The sequence below is a fragment of the Cenococcum geophilum genome, assembly GCF_001692895.1.
Source record: "Cenococcum geophilum 1.58 unplaced genomic scaffold K441scaffold_27, whole genome shotgun sequence".
NCBI classification, from domain to species: Eukaryota; Fungi; Ascomycota; class Dothideomycetes; order Gloniales; family Gloniaceae; genus Cenococcum; species Cenococcum geophilum.
The window spans coordinates 1,808,284-1,821,133 of record NW_027137585.1 but is presented as its reverse complement, the minus strand read 5'-3'; the positions used below and the strand labels follow the sequence as shown (position 1 = coordinate 1,821,133).

Sequence of the window (12,850 nt, the reverse complement as noted above, 5' to 3'; positions counted from 1 at the left end):
AACGAACTAGAAACGTGAGGCCTTGCCCTAACTACCCTAATAGGCGAACCTACCTAGAAAAGAGGAACCTAAAAGAGTATAATCGACCTTATATTTATATATAAAGCACTAGTAGACTAGCTAGCTTTCTGCGGGCTAGAGAATATATAGGCAATAACTGCAGACTATATACCTATACGGATAACCCTTAACGTTAACGCACTAGCGCAATAAATCCGCTAGAGATACGCTATCTAGAAACTTGATTAGGAAAAATATACCTAGGAAATCACTAATAGGCTAGCAATAATACCTTAGGTAACGTTAGAGGATATCTAGAAGACTATAAGTAACTACCTAGATAAGTACTGCCTAATAGCCTAGCCTAGTAAATACGCCTGGCGTAAATGGTCACCGGAGGCAGCGCAAATACTTATAGGCTTAAGGAGGGCGAGGCGACAGTATAGTAAGACGGGTGAGGTCTACCACTAATAGAGTTATAAAGCCCTAAAGAATAGGCTTAAGAAGATAATACGAAAGGAGAGTAGAAACAGCTGGCGCCGGTTCCTTAAGGAAATTACTTTAGACCCTACTAAGCCATATAACTAGAGACTTTGGTGAATATTAAAGTGGAGTAGGTAAGCCGTAGGGGAAACGCTAGGGGACCCCTACCTACCCGCACTACGTTAGACAGCATACGACTAGTACATAAATAACAATGGGGAAAAAACAAGAATACTAGCAGAGAGGTTCTTCTTAGGCGTAGGCTAAGTAGACTTATAGGACACTAGTAACTAAGACTACCCCCTACCCCTAGAGATTAGCCAGATAGTCTTAATAAAGGATATAAAAGAAGCTATTCGGAAGCTCCCTATAGGCAAAGCGGTAGGATTAGATAGGATCCTAAATAAGGCAATTAAGGCCGCGTCAGAAGCCTTAGCAATACTACTAGCGAACGCTGTAACTACCTGCCTATATAAAGGCAATCTACTAGACTGCTGTAAAGTAATAACTATAGTTGTCTTAAGAAAGCTAAATAAAAAGGACTACTCTCTTCTAGGAAGCTACTAACTAATCGCCCTTAAAAATACGCTAGGAAAGCTTCTAGAAAAGATAGTTATAGAGCGCATATAAGACGCTGTAGAGGAGCAAGGACTACTACTATGGATATAAATGGGCGCAAGAAAGAAGCGATTAACCCTTTTAGCCCTCTCCCTAATTACCTCTAGCGTCTAGGTAGTGTGGTAAGCCCGCCTAGGATGTGTAGTATCTATGCTTAGCTTAGACCTAAGTGGAGCCTTTAACAACGTATCGTATAAGAGACTCCTATAGATCCTAAGAAAGAAGGGTCTACTAGAATGGATAGTTAAGTTTATATAAGCATTTCTAATAGGGTGTACTACTAAGATAGTGTTTAAGGGCTATGAAAGCGAATTAATATTAACACCTATAGGTATCCTATAGGGGTCGCCCCTGTCGCCAATCCTGTTCTTATTCTTTATATTTAAGCTACTAGAGACATTTAAGAGCAACTAGGAAATAGTAGCCTTAGGATTTGTAGACGATATAAACCTAATTATATGGGGAAATATAGTAGCAGAAAACTGTACTAGACTAAACCAGGCGTATAATAGGTGCGTCGCATGGGCAAAATAGTATGGCGCTAAATTTGCACTAGATAAATACCAGCTTATCCATTTTATAAGGAAAAGGAGGGCGAATAATAACCTAGCGTTAATAGTAAGTATTTAGGGCTGCGAAGCAAAACCAGAAGCCACCCTTAAGGTCCTAGGGGTATAGGTGGACGCTAGACTAAACTGGAATGCGTATATTATATAGGCGACTTATAGGGGAGCAGCAGCATTCGCAGCGATATTGCGTATCGTAGCCTTGACCTGGGGACCCTTATTTAGACGCATACGACTACTATACATAGCTGTAGTAAGGCCAACAATGCTATACGGCGCCTAGATCTAGGGCGTGGACCTAAAAGGCAAGCTACTAGCAAAAAGCTCCCTAGAGCTACTAGTTAAACTACAAAACTAATGCCTATGTAGAATTACAGGGGCCTATAAAAGGATACCACGTGCCGTACTAGAACGCGAAGCAGTAGTACCTCTACTAGATATATATACAGACATAATTGCTATATAGAGAGCAGCTACAGTATAAGACTACCTAGTGGAGAAGGATATACGCTAAACACTTAATCGTATATAAGGAGTAAGGGCCCCCTAGAGGGGTAACGCGCCTAAGCTTATAAGCCAAGAAGCCCTCCGCCTATGTGTGGTAGAGAAAGAATAGGAAATATGGGAGCTACTATAACACTAAGCGGAGACCCGGCGCCACGCCGGCGGAGCGCTACTATGGTAGTAGAGGATAGGAGGCCACTAGTATAAGTGGAGATCTACTATATGCATCGCAAGATGGGCAGATATTAAGTGGAACTAATAATAGAAAAAGGCGGCAAAAATACAGAGGGCAGCTATATGGATTACCCTATGGATGACACTAACCCTCCCCCTATACGAAGGACAGACGAAGGCAGAATCTATGGCTGCCTTTCTACTAAGGATAGAGGTCCTAGGGCTAAATGTATGGCTAGTAAGCATCTATGTCCTAAATATTACGCTATACTATATGTGCGGATGGCCTATACAGTTAGTACGTTATGTACTACTATTCTGTAACTAACGCACTACAAGAGACCAGTTGTTCGCTAAAGTAGGCACAAATGATATTACCTAAATGCTCTCTATAAGTAGGGGTCTATATAAAGCAGTATAATGGCTTATAAGCTAAGGAGTCCTTTAGCAGTTTTAGACAGTAAATGAGATCTAGTAGGAGGACACTAAAGGATACGCCCCCTTTTAGTCCCTTAGAGACTGGACACCCCCTACCTAGTTAAAGGTGGCACGCCGGCGAATTACTAAACCCTCCTACTACTCCCCTAGATCTTCTAAGACACCTTAGAAGCATGGTACGTAAGGCAGACATTATATAAAGGTATACAGGCTAGGCGAAGGCGGAGCGCGTAAGACTAGCTGAAAGGATATACCTAGGTTTTCCCCCCTAGGGGGGTTTTTCCTATATATAGAAGGTAGAAGCCTGCATGGACCTAAAAAGGGACCGAATCGGGCGATAAATAGAATTAATAATAATATATAGAGCTTTATATAGAGCTTTATATAAAGCTTTAAGGGAAATAATTTTAATATTTATTAATAAAGTATATATAAAATAATAAAATAATACTTTTATATATGCTTACTAATATTAATAAAGTGTATATACAATATTAAAATTATAAAAATTATACTTTTATATATGCTTAGTAATCTTATAGTTAGCACTTAGTAGCTAAATGCTAAAACTTAATTATAAGTGCTGCATTTAGCAGCTAAATGCTAATACTTAATTATAAATGCTGTATTTAGCTGCTAAATGCTAAGAAATGCTAGAAAATGCTAGAAATACTAAAATAGCAGAAAAGTAAAATTTAATGCTGGTAAATTTTTTCCTAACGTAGCTATAGAGGGTAACAATATAGGTATATACAAAGCCAATATTAAGAATGCCGATGGCCTTAAGAATCTAACCTTTTTCCTTTATTTGGTAAAAGCAACGGGCTTAATTTAGAGCCTATTCCTAGCTTCCTACCTATACTTACCGCGGTAGAGGAGCTTCTAATTACGCGCGTATACGTTTATCTATAAGCCGTGCGTATACGCGGCCAGTAATATTGCTATACTAGCTACGTCTACTACTTTAGCTAGAATACTTTAAAGACTTAAAGGCAGCTACCACGGCTACCTTTTAAACTTAATATACTAGTTATAAGGCCTACGTAGAGGGTAGCGAATGCCTAAATTAGCGGTTCTCTAAGCGGTATACTATAAGGCGCTTTACTATATTACTATATCTTTACTTTCTAAAGGTTAATTATCCTAATTATTACAATGTTAAAATAATAGTACCTAGCTTACTAGCTTACCGAAAAATGGCTCTATATTAGGTTAGCTACCTTATATTAATAAGTTAAAGTTAGATTCTAGTGGCCTAATAACTTACTTTACTACTCCTATATAACGTCCTCCTACTATTAATCCTCTGCCTCCTAAGCTTAGTAGTATTATACTAAACGGCGATTTTAATAATAATATACTAGATACTTTTGTTCCTAAGCTAGTGCCTAACCTTAATAAATTAAAGCTTTTAGGTCGCGGAGGTTTAATACTAATAAGACCTATAAGTGGCCCCAGAGGTTCCTACTATATAATAAATACCTCTCTTTAAGTAATTAGCTAGCTTTATTATACGTAGCGCCTTTTCTACTTTATTTCCTTATAGTAAAGCCGATTTTAATATACTATAAAGCCGCATAGTTACCCTAGCTGTATATGCTAAGCATACTACATATCTGGCTAAAGTTTTTATTTTTATAGGTCTGCTAGGGGTCATTCGTCAAAACCCTATTAAGATAATACTTTTCTACTAGCAATACTACCCTTTACTATTTTATATACGCGCGAGGCACGAGTAATGTATTCCTTTACCTTTAGATATACCTTTAAATATACCTCTAAATATACCTCTAGTAACACCCCTATATTAGGAATTTTTTTTTAGGTACATTGTCGCAAGCGAAAATCAGGGTCTGCAAAACCTGCGTAAGTCGCAATTTTGGCAATTTTGCAGCGATTTGCGGCGATTTGTAGCAATTGCTAGGCTACTTGTATAGATTTCTATAAATTGCTATAAATATATAAGCTACTTATACAAATTACTAAAATTACAACTTAAGCAGACCCTAATTTTAGCTGTAATAAAAATACTATAAAATTGCAATAAAAATACTACAAATTTATATACGAAGCTCTATATAAGGCTCTATATAAAGCTCTACATAAAGCTGTATATAAAGCTCTATATAAAGCTTTACACAAGGCTCTATATAAGGCTCTATATAAGGCCCCGTATAAAGCTCTATATAAAGCTCTAACTATATTTTATTTAAAGATAAATGGTTAAACTAAAATTATAAATGCGATTATAAAATAACACTTATAAATATACTACTCCTGCCTATAAACGACTAGGAAAAGTAGCTGCCCTTAGCTAAGTTTATTATAAACAATATAATAAACAAATTAATAGGTATAATGCTATTCTATATAACCTATAGATAAGGCCCTTAACTTAGATTTAAACTATAACTTAAAATTAATATAATAAGACTTATAATTAAATAAAGCAGTTAATGGAACTATTATAAAATAAGTTAATGTACGCTTAAATAGTATAGGAATAGTATATAAATAAAGGACAAGCTTCCGCGTAGGACTATAGGGAAGGTAATATAGTTTACCTAAATATATAAAGCCTAAAGACTTAACGGCCCTTAAAGAAACTTAATTGGAAGTTTATAGGCCTGTACTAAATTAAGAAAAAACTAAGCCTATATACCTATAAACTTAAACAACTAAAATAAAAATACACCCAACGTTTTATATAAGCCTACTATAGCCTTTAAAAGGTAAATCTGAAACTTATAAAATGCCGCCGCTGTTACGGCACCGTAACGGATCTAGTTAGGGGGCTCGCTTAAGCCTTAGCATATGTATATAGACGTGTCCTTTTCCACCTTCTGCTCCTCATCTTGATATCCGGGTCCATAGACTACCAATTGTACAGGCTTGCATACGTTCTTTACGGCGCTCGTGCCTTGATTGACTAAGTCGCTATAATAGCCGCTACCTTCTATAAGTGTTAATAATAGTAATAGTTCTTATTTTATTAACTTAATTAATAATATATAATAGAAAATACGATTTAAACTTTTTAAACTTTTTATTAAATAAAAAGTATATAAAATATAAACCTAGGAAACCTATAAATAGATTAAGGCCAACACGCCTTCCCTAGCAAAAGAATTCTATAAGAACTATCCTTTATAGCCTACTTTAGCTAAATAGGTATAATATAAAGATAAATAATTGCCGTATAATATAAATATATATAATATAATAGCAGGAAGCTCGAAATAAAAAGAACTTAAAATATATTATAATATATTATAATATAATCACGTAATATATAAGATGTTAAAGTTATTTAATTAGTTAAAAATTGCCTTGCTAAGACCCCCTATAAAGATATTAGTTTTGCTTACTACCTAAACTAAGCTAATAGCAATTTCTATCCCGGGAATAGAAAATCCTAACTAGTCTATTTAACAATAGAACTGGTAAAACTCTATACTGCTACCTAACGTAAGTATATAAACGCGATAGGCAATAAGTTTTAACTAAAATTAAATTATTTTAGACCTTTGGCTAAAGGAGGGGTACTATAATAGGACTAGCTTAGTTATAGTAGGAACGCCTTAATAAAACACTTAATAGATAAATTCCGATATTTTAACTAAATTCTACTAAATTCTACTAGCTTAATTAACTTTTACTAAGTTTTACTAGATTAATTAAATTTTATTAAAGTCCATTAAGACCGCGTGCGTATATACGCATATATTAACCACTAAGCCCCCTAACTATTTAATTATAAAATTCTCTTATTATTCCTTTCTCTTCTTTACGTAATATCTTGTTCTCTATAAGAGATATACCTATAGATTTAAATGGAATATATTTCATTCCTTTAAATCTACTCTAAAACCTCTTTATACCCTTACATTTATATTATTACTACCCCCTTTTATTGTCGCTTCTATTTAAGATCTATCTATTTGCGATTAGTATAGTAGATCTCTATCTATACTACTAGCCTCCTATCCTCTATTGCCGTTATAATACTCTATTAGTATAACGCTAGGTCTTTACCTAGTAGGCTATTAGTTTCTATATTTCCTTTTCTCTCTTTACTATTTATAGGTTAGGGGCTTTCTAGCTAATATACTTAGGCGCATCGCCCCTTTAGGGGCCTATATTCCTTATATACGTTTTAATATTTAGTATATCTTTTTTTTACTAGGTGGCCTTATACTATAACTGCTCTTTATATAGCGGTTCTATTAATATATAAGTCTAGTAGTAGGACTACTACTTTACGTTTAAATATAGCGCGTAATATTCTTTTATAGGCCCCTATAGTTATATAAAGGCACTAGTTTTATAACTTAGCTAATAGCACTAGGGAGCTTTTTACTAGCGTTTTACTGTCTAGTCCTAAGCCCTAAATCTAGGAGCTATATAGCATTGTTGGCCTTATTACGACTATATATAGTAGGCGTATATATCTAAAAGAGGGTCTCTATATTAAGGCAGTGATTTAAAATATCGCTAATAATACTGCTGCTCCCCTATAGGTCGCCTATATAATATACTTATTCTAGTTTAGTTTAAAGTCTACTTAAAGCCCTAGGACCTTAAGGATAGCTTCTAGTTTTACTTCAGATCCCTAGATATTTACTATTAAGGCTAGGTTGCTATTAACCTTCCTTTTCCTTATAAAGTAAATAAGCTAGTATTTATTTAGTGCAAATTTAGCGCTATATTATTTTACCTATATAATATACCTATTATACGCCTAGTTTAGCCTAGTATAGTTTTCTACTGCTATATTTTCTATATAATTAGGTTTATATTATTAATAAATCTTAGGGCTATTATATATTAACTATTATTATATCTTTTTAGTGGTTTATATATAGAGAAAAGGAATAGGATTAGTAATAGGGGTAATCCCTATAGGATACCTATAAGTATAGGTATTAACTTACTTATATAGCCCTTAATTAAAATCTTTATAGTACACCCTATTAAAAAGGCTTAGATAAATTTAATTATCTAGTTTAGTAGGCCCTTATTTTTTTTAATTTTATAGAAGTGTAGCGGGACTAGCCCAGTTACAGTAGGAATGTCTTGGTGAAACACTCGACAGATGAATTCCGACGCTTTGACCAAATTCTGCCGAATTCTGCCAGCTTAATCGACTTCTGCCAAGTTCTGCCAGATCAAACGAATTCTACCGAAGTCAGTCGAAGACCGCGTACGCACGTGCGCACGCATCGACCACCAAGACCCCTGACTATTTAATATATGACTCTCTTNTNATTCCTTTCTCTTCTTTACGCAACGTCTTGTTCTTAGCGAGANCTATATACCCTTAGATTTAGATAGAATTTATATCGTTCCTTCGAATCTTCCCCGAAGTCTCTTCGCGCCCTTATAAGAAGTCTCTTCGCGCCCTTATAAGAAGTCTCTTATATAATATATTATTAAAGGCTCTACTTAGGTCTATGCTTAGTATCCCTTAACCCGTTGATTTGGGTCCTACGGTTATCAATAAGGGACCAGCCAATTGGAGAACCCGGTTTAATGTAGGTGCCTAGTTAAATCTAGTAGCGAATTCTCTAAGGACCCTAACGGGTTAAGGGATAGATATAATATATCCTAGGTAAGCTTGCTATACCGCTTAAATGCTAGAGGTAATTAAGGAGAGGGCTAAAAGGGTTGATTGTTTCTTTCTTGCGCCTATTTATATTTATAGTAGCAGGTCCTATACTTCTATTACTTCTTATATACGTTCTATAACTATCTTTTCTAAAAGCTTTCCTAGGGTGTTTTCTAGAGTAATTAGTTAGTAGCTTTTTAGAAGGGAGCAGTCTTTTTGCTTTACTTTTTGTAGGATAACCGTAGTTATTATTTTAAAGTATTTAAGTAGTTCGCCTCTCTAAAGGCAAGCAGTTGCGGTATTAATAAGTAGTATTACTACCGCTTCTACCGCGGCTTTAATTACTTTATTTAGAATCTTATTAGGCCCTAGCGCTTCTTTATCTCCAACAATCTCCTTTTACAAAATTCTCCAAATACGTCTATTACTATGGCCAGTTTCGTTGAACATTTAAACACGTCGCCTATTGATGTCACGAGTAAAAGCCGCATTCCCGCCCTGCTGGCGCTTTCTGGCACTTCTTTCCCACTCTCTAATGATTCGCTGTAGAAGCCCGCTGCCTCAAATATCTTTTTCGCCTCGTTCTCTCGGCCTTTAGAGAGGAACATTAATCCTAGCTTGTCAAACAGTTCTGTAGCCTCTTCCTGTCGGCCTTGTTTTATACGCTACTGCCAAATTCTCCATACGGGTCTTTGAACTTGTCGATTTCCGCATCAATGCTCTTCCCGTGGACTGCACTATGCCCTGCTTGATTATGCGGCACGGTTGTCCGAACCAACTTCATCCCCGTGCCCTGCAGCCTTCAATGAAATGATTATATGTGCATCCACGAATTTGTATTTACCGTCCTTCGTTTAAATGAGTGATCTGGGCATAGGACTTCATCCATCTAGTCTATAAGTGATCTGATTACAGGAGGCCGTCTCCTATTTTCGTCTGGTCCACTGTATTTCCTTAGAAGTTATCTAATTTCACTTCCTAGCATGAGGACGGCTGACAACGTTTGCAAGGTCGGAAAGGAAAGAGAGTGCTTTGAGTGATTTCTCATTGCTTAGATTGCAAGTATTAATCTAGTAGCTTGGACGCAGAAACATCTTTACTCATAAAGACCATGCGGAATCTCCCCTTCTATATCTTTCACAACTCCTATGCAAGCACAGGCAGACTTTCATGGCACTGACTTCCCTTTGATGCCCTTACGGCTTGCATCGTCCCATGAACCGAGGATAGAGGCAACATGTGCGGACGGTATGTTGGCCAGCTAGCCATGCAATGAATCTTTCAAGGCCGAGCCCATATCCGCCGTGAGGTGACGTGCCATATCTTTATAAGGTTAGCGACTTCACCATTTAAAAGGAGTTTCTTAACGATAAGTGGCATCCTACTTTCGTTGATCCGTGTACCAATAGTAGTCTTCTGGAGGTAGATCATTTCGAGCATAAGCCTCCAAGAGTTCTTCGTAGCTTTCAATCCTCATGGAAGCCCCCACGATCTCGCCTACGCCGGGAAGTAACAAATCGACACTCTCAGTCAGCCGTGAATCATCCGGATCTTTCTTCATCTGTAAGCAACGGTCAGTAAAAGTATTCACAGGCGGACTCGACCGGGACCACTTGCATAAAAGGCTTTTAGGTCTGCCGGAAAGTGTGTGAGAAGTATTGGTCTGTTGAGAGTGTCTGCAATTTTCCTCTCGGCTGCCTCTGCTACGTCATCCCCGAAGACATGCAGCTTGTCGTGCTCGTTGAGGATTGGAGGATCTTGGGCATTGAGCCAATCAATAGCGTCCGAATACCGCATACGTAGAAAAGGTCTTGAAGGTTTCTGAAAGCTAGGGTTTAATGCATAAATGAATCCAGAGATTTCCTTGTCCGCTAAAATCGTATCGACCACCGTGCAGATGATTTCCTCGAGATGGTCTAAAAGATCTGGAAACTCTATAAAATCCAGCTCGGCTTCAAGATGGGTAAATTCTGCGAGGTGACGGCGAGCTAAAGGGCGGTTAGCTTGGTGAGACCGCATGTGAGCTATACGTACTAAGGCTTTTCTCCGCTCTAAAGGATTTCTCGATACAGAACACATTGCCTAGGCTGGGGAGAACTGTTTCGAGGTACAGCTGCGAGGATTGTGTGAGATATGCATGCTCATGGTAGTATGGTACCTTAAATAGCGTGGCACCTCCTTCAACTTGTCCTTGAACGAGTGCTGGCGGCGAGACCTTGGTGAAGCTCATCTTGTCAAAAGCTTGGACAAAAGCCAGCTCGACTGAAGCTCTAACTTTCATTACAGAGGATGCAGTGTTACCTCGAAGTACTAAATGCCTGTTGTCAAGCATTATGGCGTCCCACTGATTTTGCGATGCAGACACCCGGTTGGTCAAGGCATCCCTATCGGAGGGTGCGTGGCCGATAACTTTGTAGTAGTCGACCCAAAGCTCACGACCATCCGGGGCATTATGACCTTCCGGGACTGTTCTCGTTTCGCCATACATTGCTAATGAGGTCCCTTGGGCAAACAGTAAGGCATCGTATGACTTTGTCAAGTTTCCAGCTGCCAGAACGCATTGCAGCTGGCCATAACCGTCGACCAGTGTGATAAAGGTGGCATGCTTTTGAACCCTGAGCCGGTGTATTCTACCACATACTTTCACCCTAGTACCTTTCTTCTCACCGCTACCTAGTTCGACGTTCTTGTTGCCGATTGTAATCTTGACAGCTATAGGTAGAGATGAGTCCTCCTTCACGATGATGCTTTTTGCTTGTTGAAGTGTCTCGAGACGTTGCTTCTGCTGCTCTTCCTCTATAGCGCGCTGTTTCTCAAGCTTTTCCTTGTGTTTGTTCAAGATGCCTTGGGCTTTCTTGACCGCGGTCTTCGTGGGTTCCTTCCAAACAGGCTGGGCTGGCGATTCTGGGATGTCGTTCGGCGCACCAACGAGATACCGTTTTATCGGCGTATCAATATTCTGGATATATGCATACGCAAGTGTTCTGAAAGGCCGAATGTCAGATCCGTCGGCGGATTGGTCGTCCGCGCCTCGTTCAGCATCAATGTAGCAATGAGTTTCCACTCCCACAGCTTCGCCGGTATCGTTGGGTTGAGCGTCCACCGCCATTTTGTACCTGTGAGGGAGACACGGAGGTGGTTGGAGTGTGTCGGGGCAGCGGTTGCAGGATTATGTTCCGAGTGTGAGTCAAATGTGAGAATGTCGTTACCTCAGCAAGCTTAGACCATAGAATCAATTAGCGGACATACGTATATCCGCAAGCGGATATCGCTAACCTTTTTTGTCAAAAAGTTAATTCTATGGTCTAAGGAACTTTTCCAGACTTTATTAAGCGACGCGACTTATTTTATATATAGAGCAGTTACTATCTTTAACAAAATTAATCTACACCCCTATAGCAGCTATTATCTTAAAAATACTATTAAATTAATCTATAGAAGCAGCTCTATAATTAATGAATATCTCTACCCTACTAGCCTCCGCGATATTAAGTAGAAAGCGCCGCTAAATAGATAATATATTAATAATTAAATTACCTACCCCTATTATAAATATAACATTAGTTAACCGACGGACGCCTATCTAAACACTAACTAGAGTATCTGCTAAGTGGATATCGCGTTGGATAATAAAGGAAGAGAAAATTAAGGTTATTTTAGATCGCTATTAGCTTAGTTAAGGCGGTAAGCCAAACTAATATCTTTATAGTAGGTCTTAGGAAGGCAAATCTAACCGATTAGATAACTTTAACCACTAGTTAAAGTTCCTTAATATCTTATATATTATATAACCGTATTATAAACGTCGTAATATATTTTAAGTTCTTATTATCGTTTTTTATATATTTATATTAGGCGGCAATTATTTACCTTTATATTGTATTTATCTAGCTAGAGTAGGCTACAAAGGATAGTCCTTATAGAATTCTTTTATTAAGGAAGGCGCGTTGGCCTTAGTCTGGTTATAGGTTTCTTAGGTTTATATTTTATATCCTTTTTACTTAATAAGAAGTTTAAATTGTTTAGATTATGTTTTCTATTGTATATTAATAATTAAGTTAATAAAGTAAGAACTATTACCATTATTAATAATTATAGAAGGTAGTGGCGGTACCTTATAAGTTAAAGGTTTACCTTTTAAAGGTTATAGTAAGCTTATATAAAATATTAGGTGTATTTTTATCTTAGTTAGCAGTTTAAGCTTATAGGCGTATAGGCTTAATTTCTTCTTAATTTAGTATAGGCCTGCAAACTTCTAGTTAAGTTTCTTTAAGGGCCGTTAAGTCTTTAGGTTTTATATATTTAGGTAAACTATATTACCTTTTTTAAAGTCCTATATAGGAGCTTGTCCTTTATTTATATGCTATTCCTATACTATTTAAGCGTACGTTAATTTACCCTATAATAGTTCCGTTAACTGCTTTATTTAATTAGCGAAATTATATATATTAATTAACTA

General features: G+C 37.2%; 1 protein-coding gene across 1 annotated transcript; it reads right to left on the bottom strand.

The window, feature by feature from the left end:
• Positions 1 to 9,296: 9,296 nt before the first annotated feature.
• K441DRAFT_661783 (asparaginyl-tRNA synthetase) lies at positions 9,297 to 11,530 on the bottom strand. The gene is made up of 4 exons (XM_067648930.1): positions 10,426 to 11,530; positions 10,009 to 10,379; positions 9,777 to 9,952; positions 9,297 to 9,714 (listed from the first exon to the last, which is right to left on the bottom strand). Exons 1-4 carry the CDS (start codon positions 11,498 to 11,500, stop codon positions 9,588 to 9,590), a joined length of 1,749 nt encoding a protein of 582 aa, XP_067502926.1. The 5' UTR covers positions 11,501 to 11,530; the 3' UTR covers positions 9,297 to 9,587.
• Positions 11,531 to 12,850: the final 1,320 nt, after the last annotated feature.

Bases quoted from the DNA above. Each gene is read 5' to 3' on its own strand.
- K441DRAFT_661783 (XM_067648930.1), bottom strand. From the start codon at position 11,500: ATGGCGGTGGACGCTCAACCCAACGATACCGGCGAAGCTGTGGGAGTG. The intron at 9,953-10,008 runs GCAAGTGGTCCC...CGTTGCTTACAG, and splicing joins CAGACCTAAAAGCCTTTTAT to ATGAAGAAAGATCCGGATGA. The intron at 9,715-9,776 runs GTAGGATGCCAC...AACCTTATAAAG, and splicing joins TGGTACACGGATCAACGAAA to ATATGGCACGTCACCTCACG.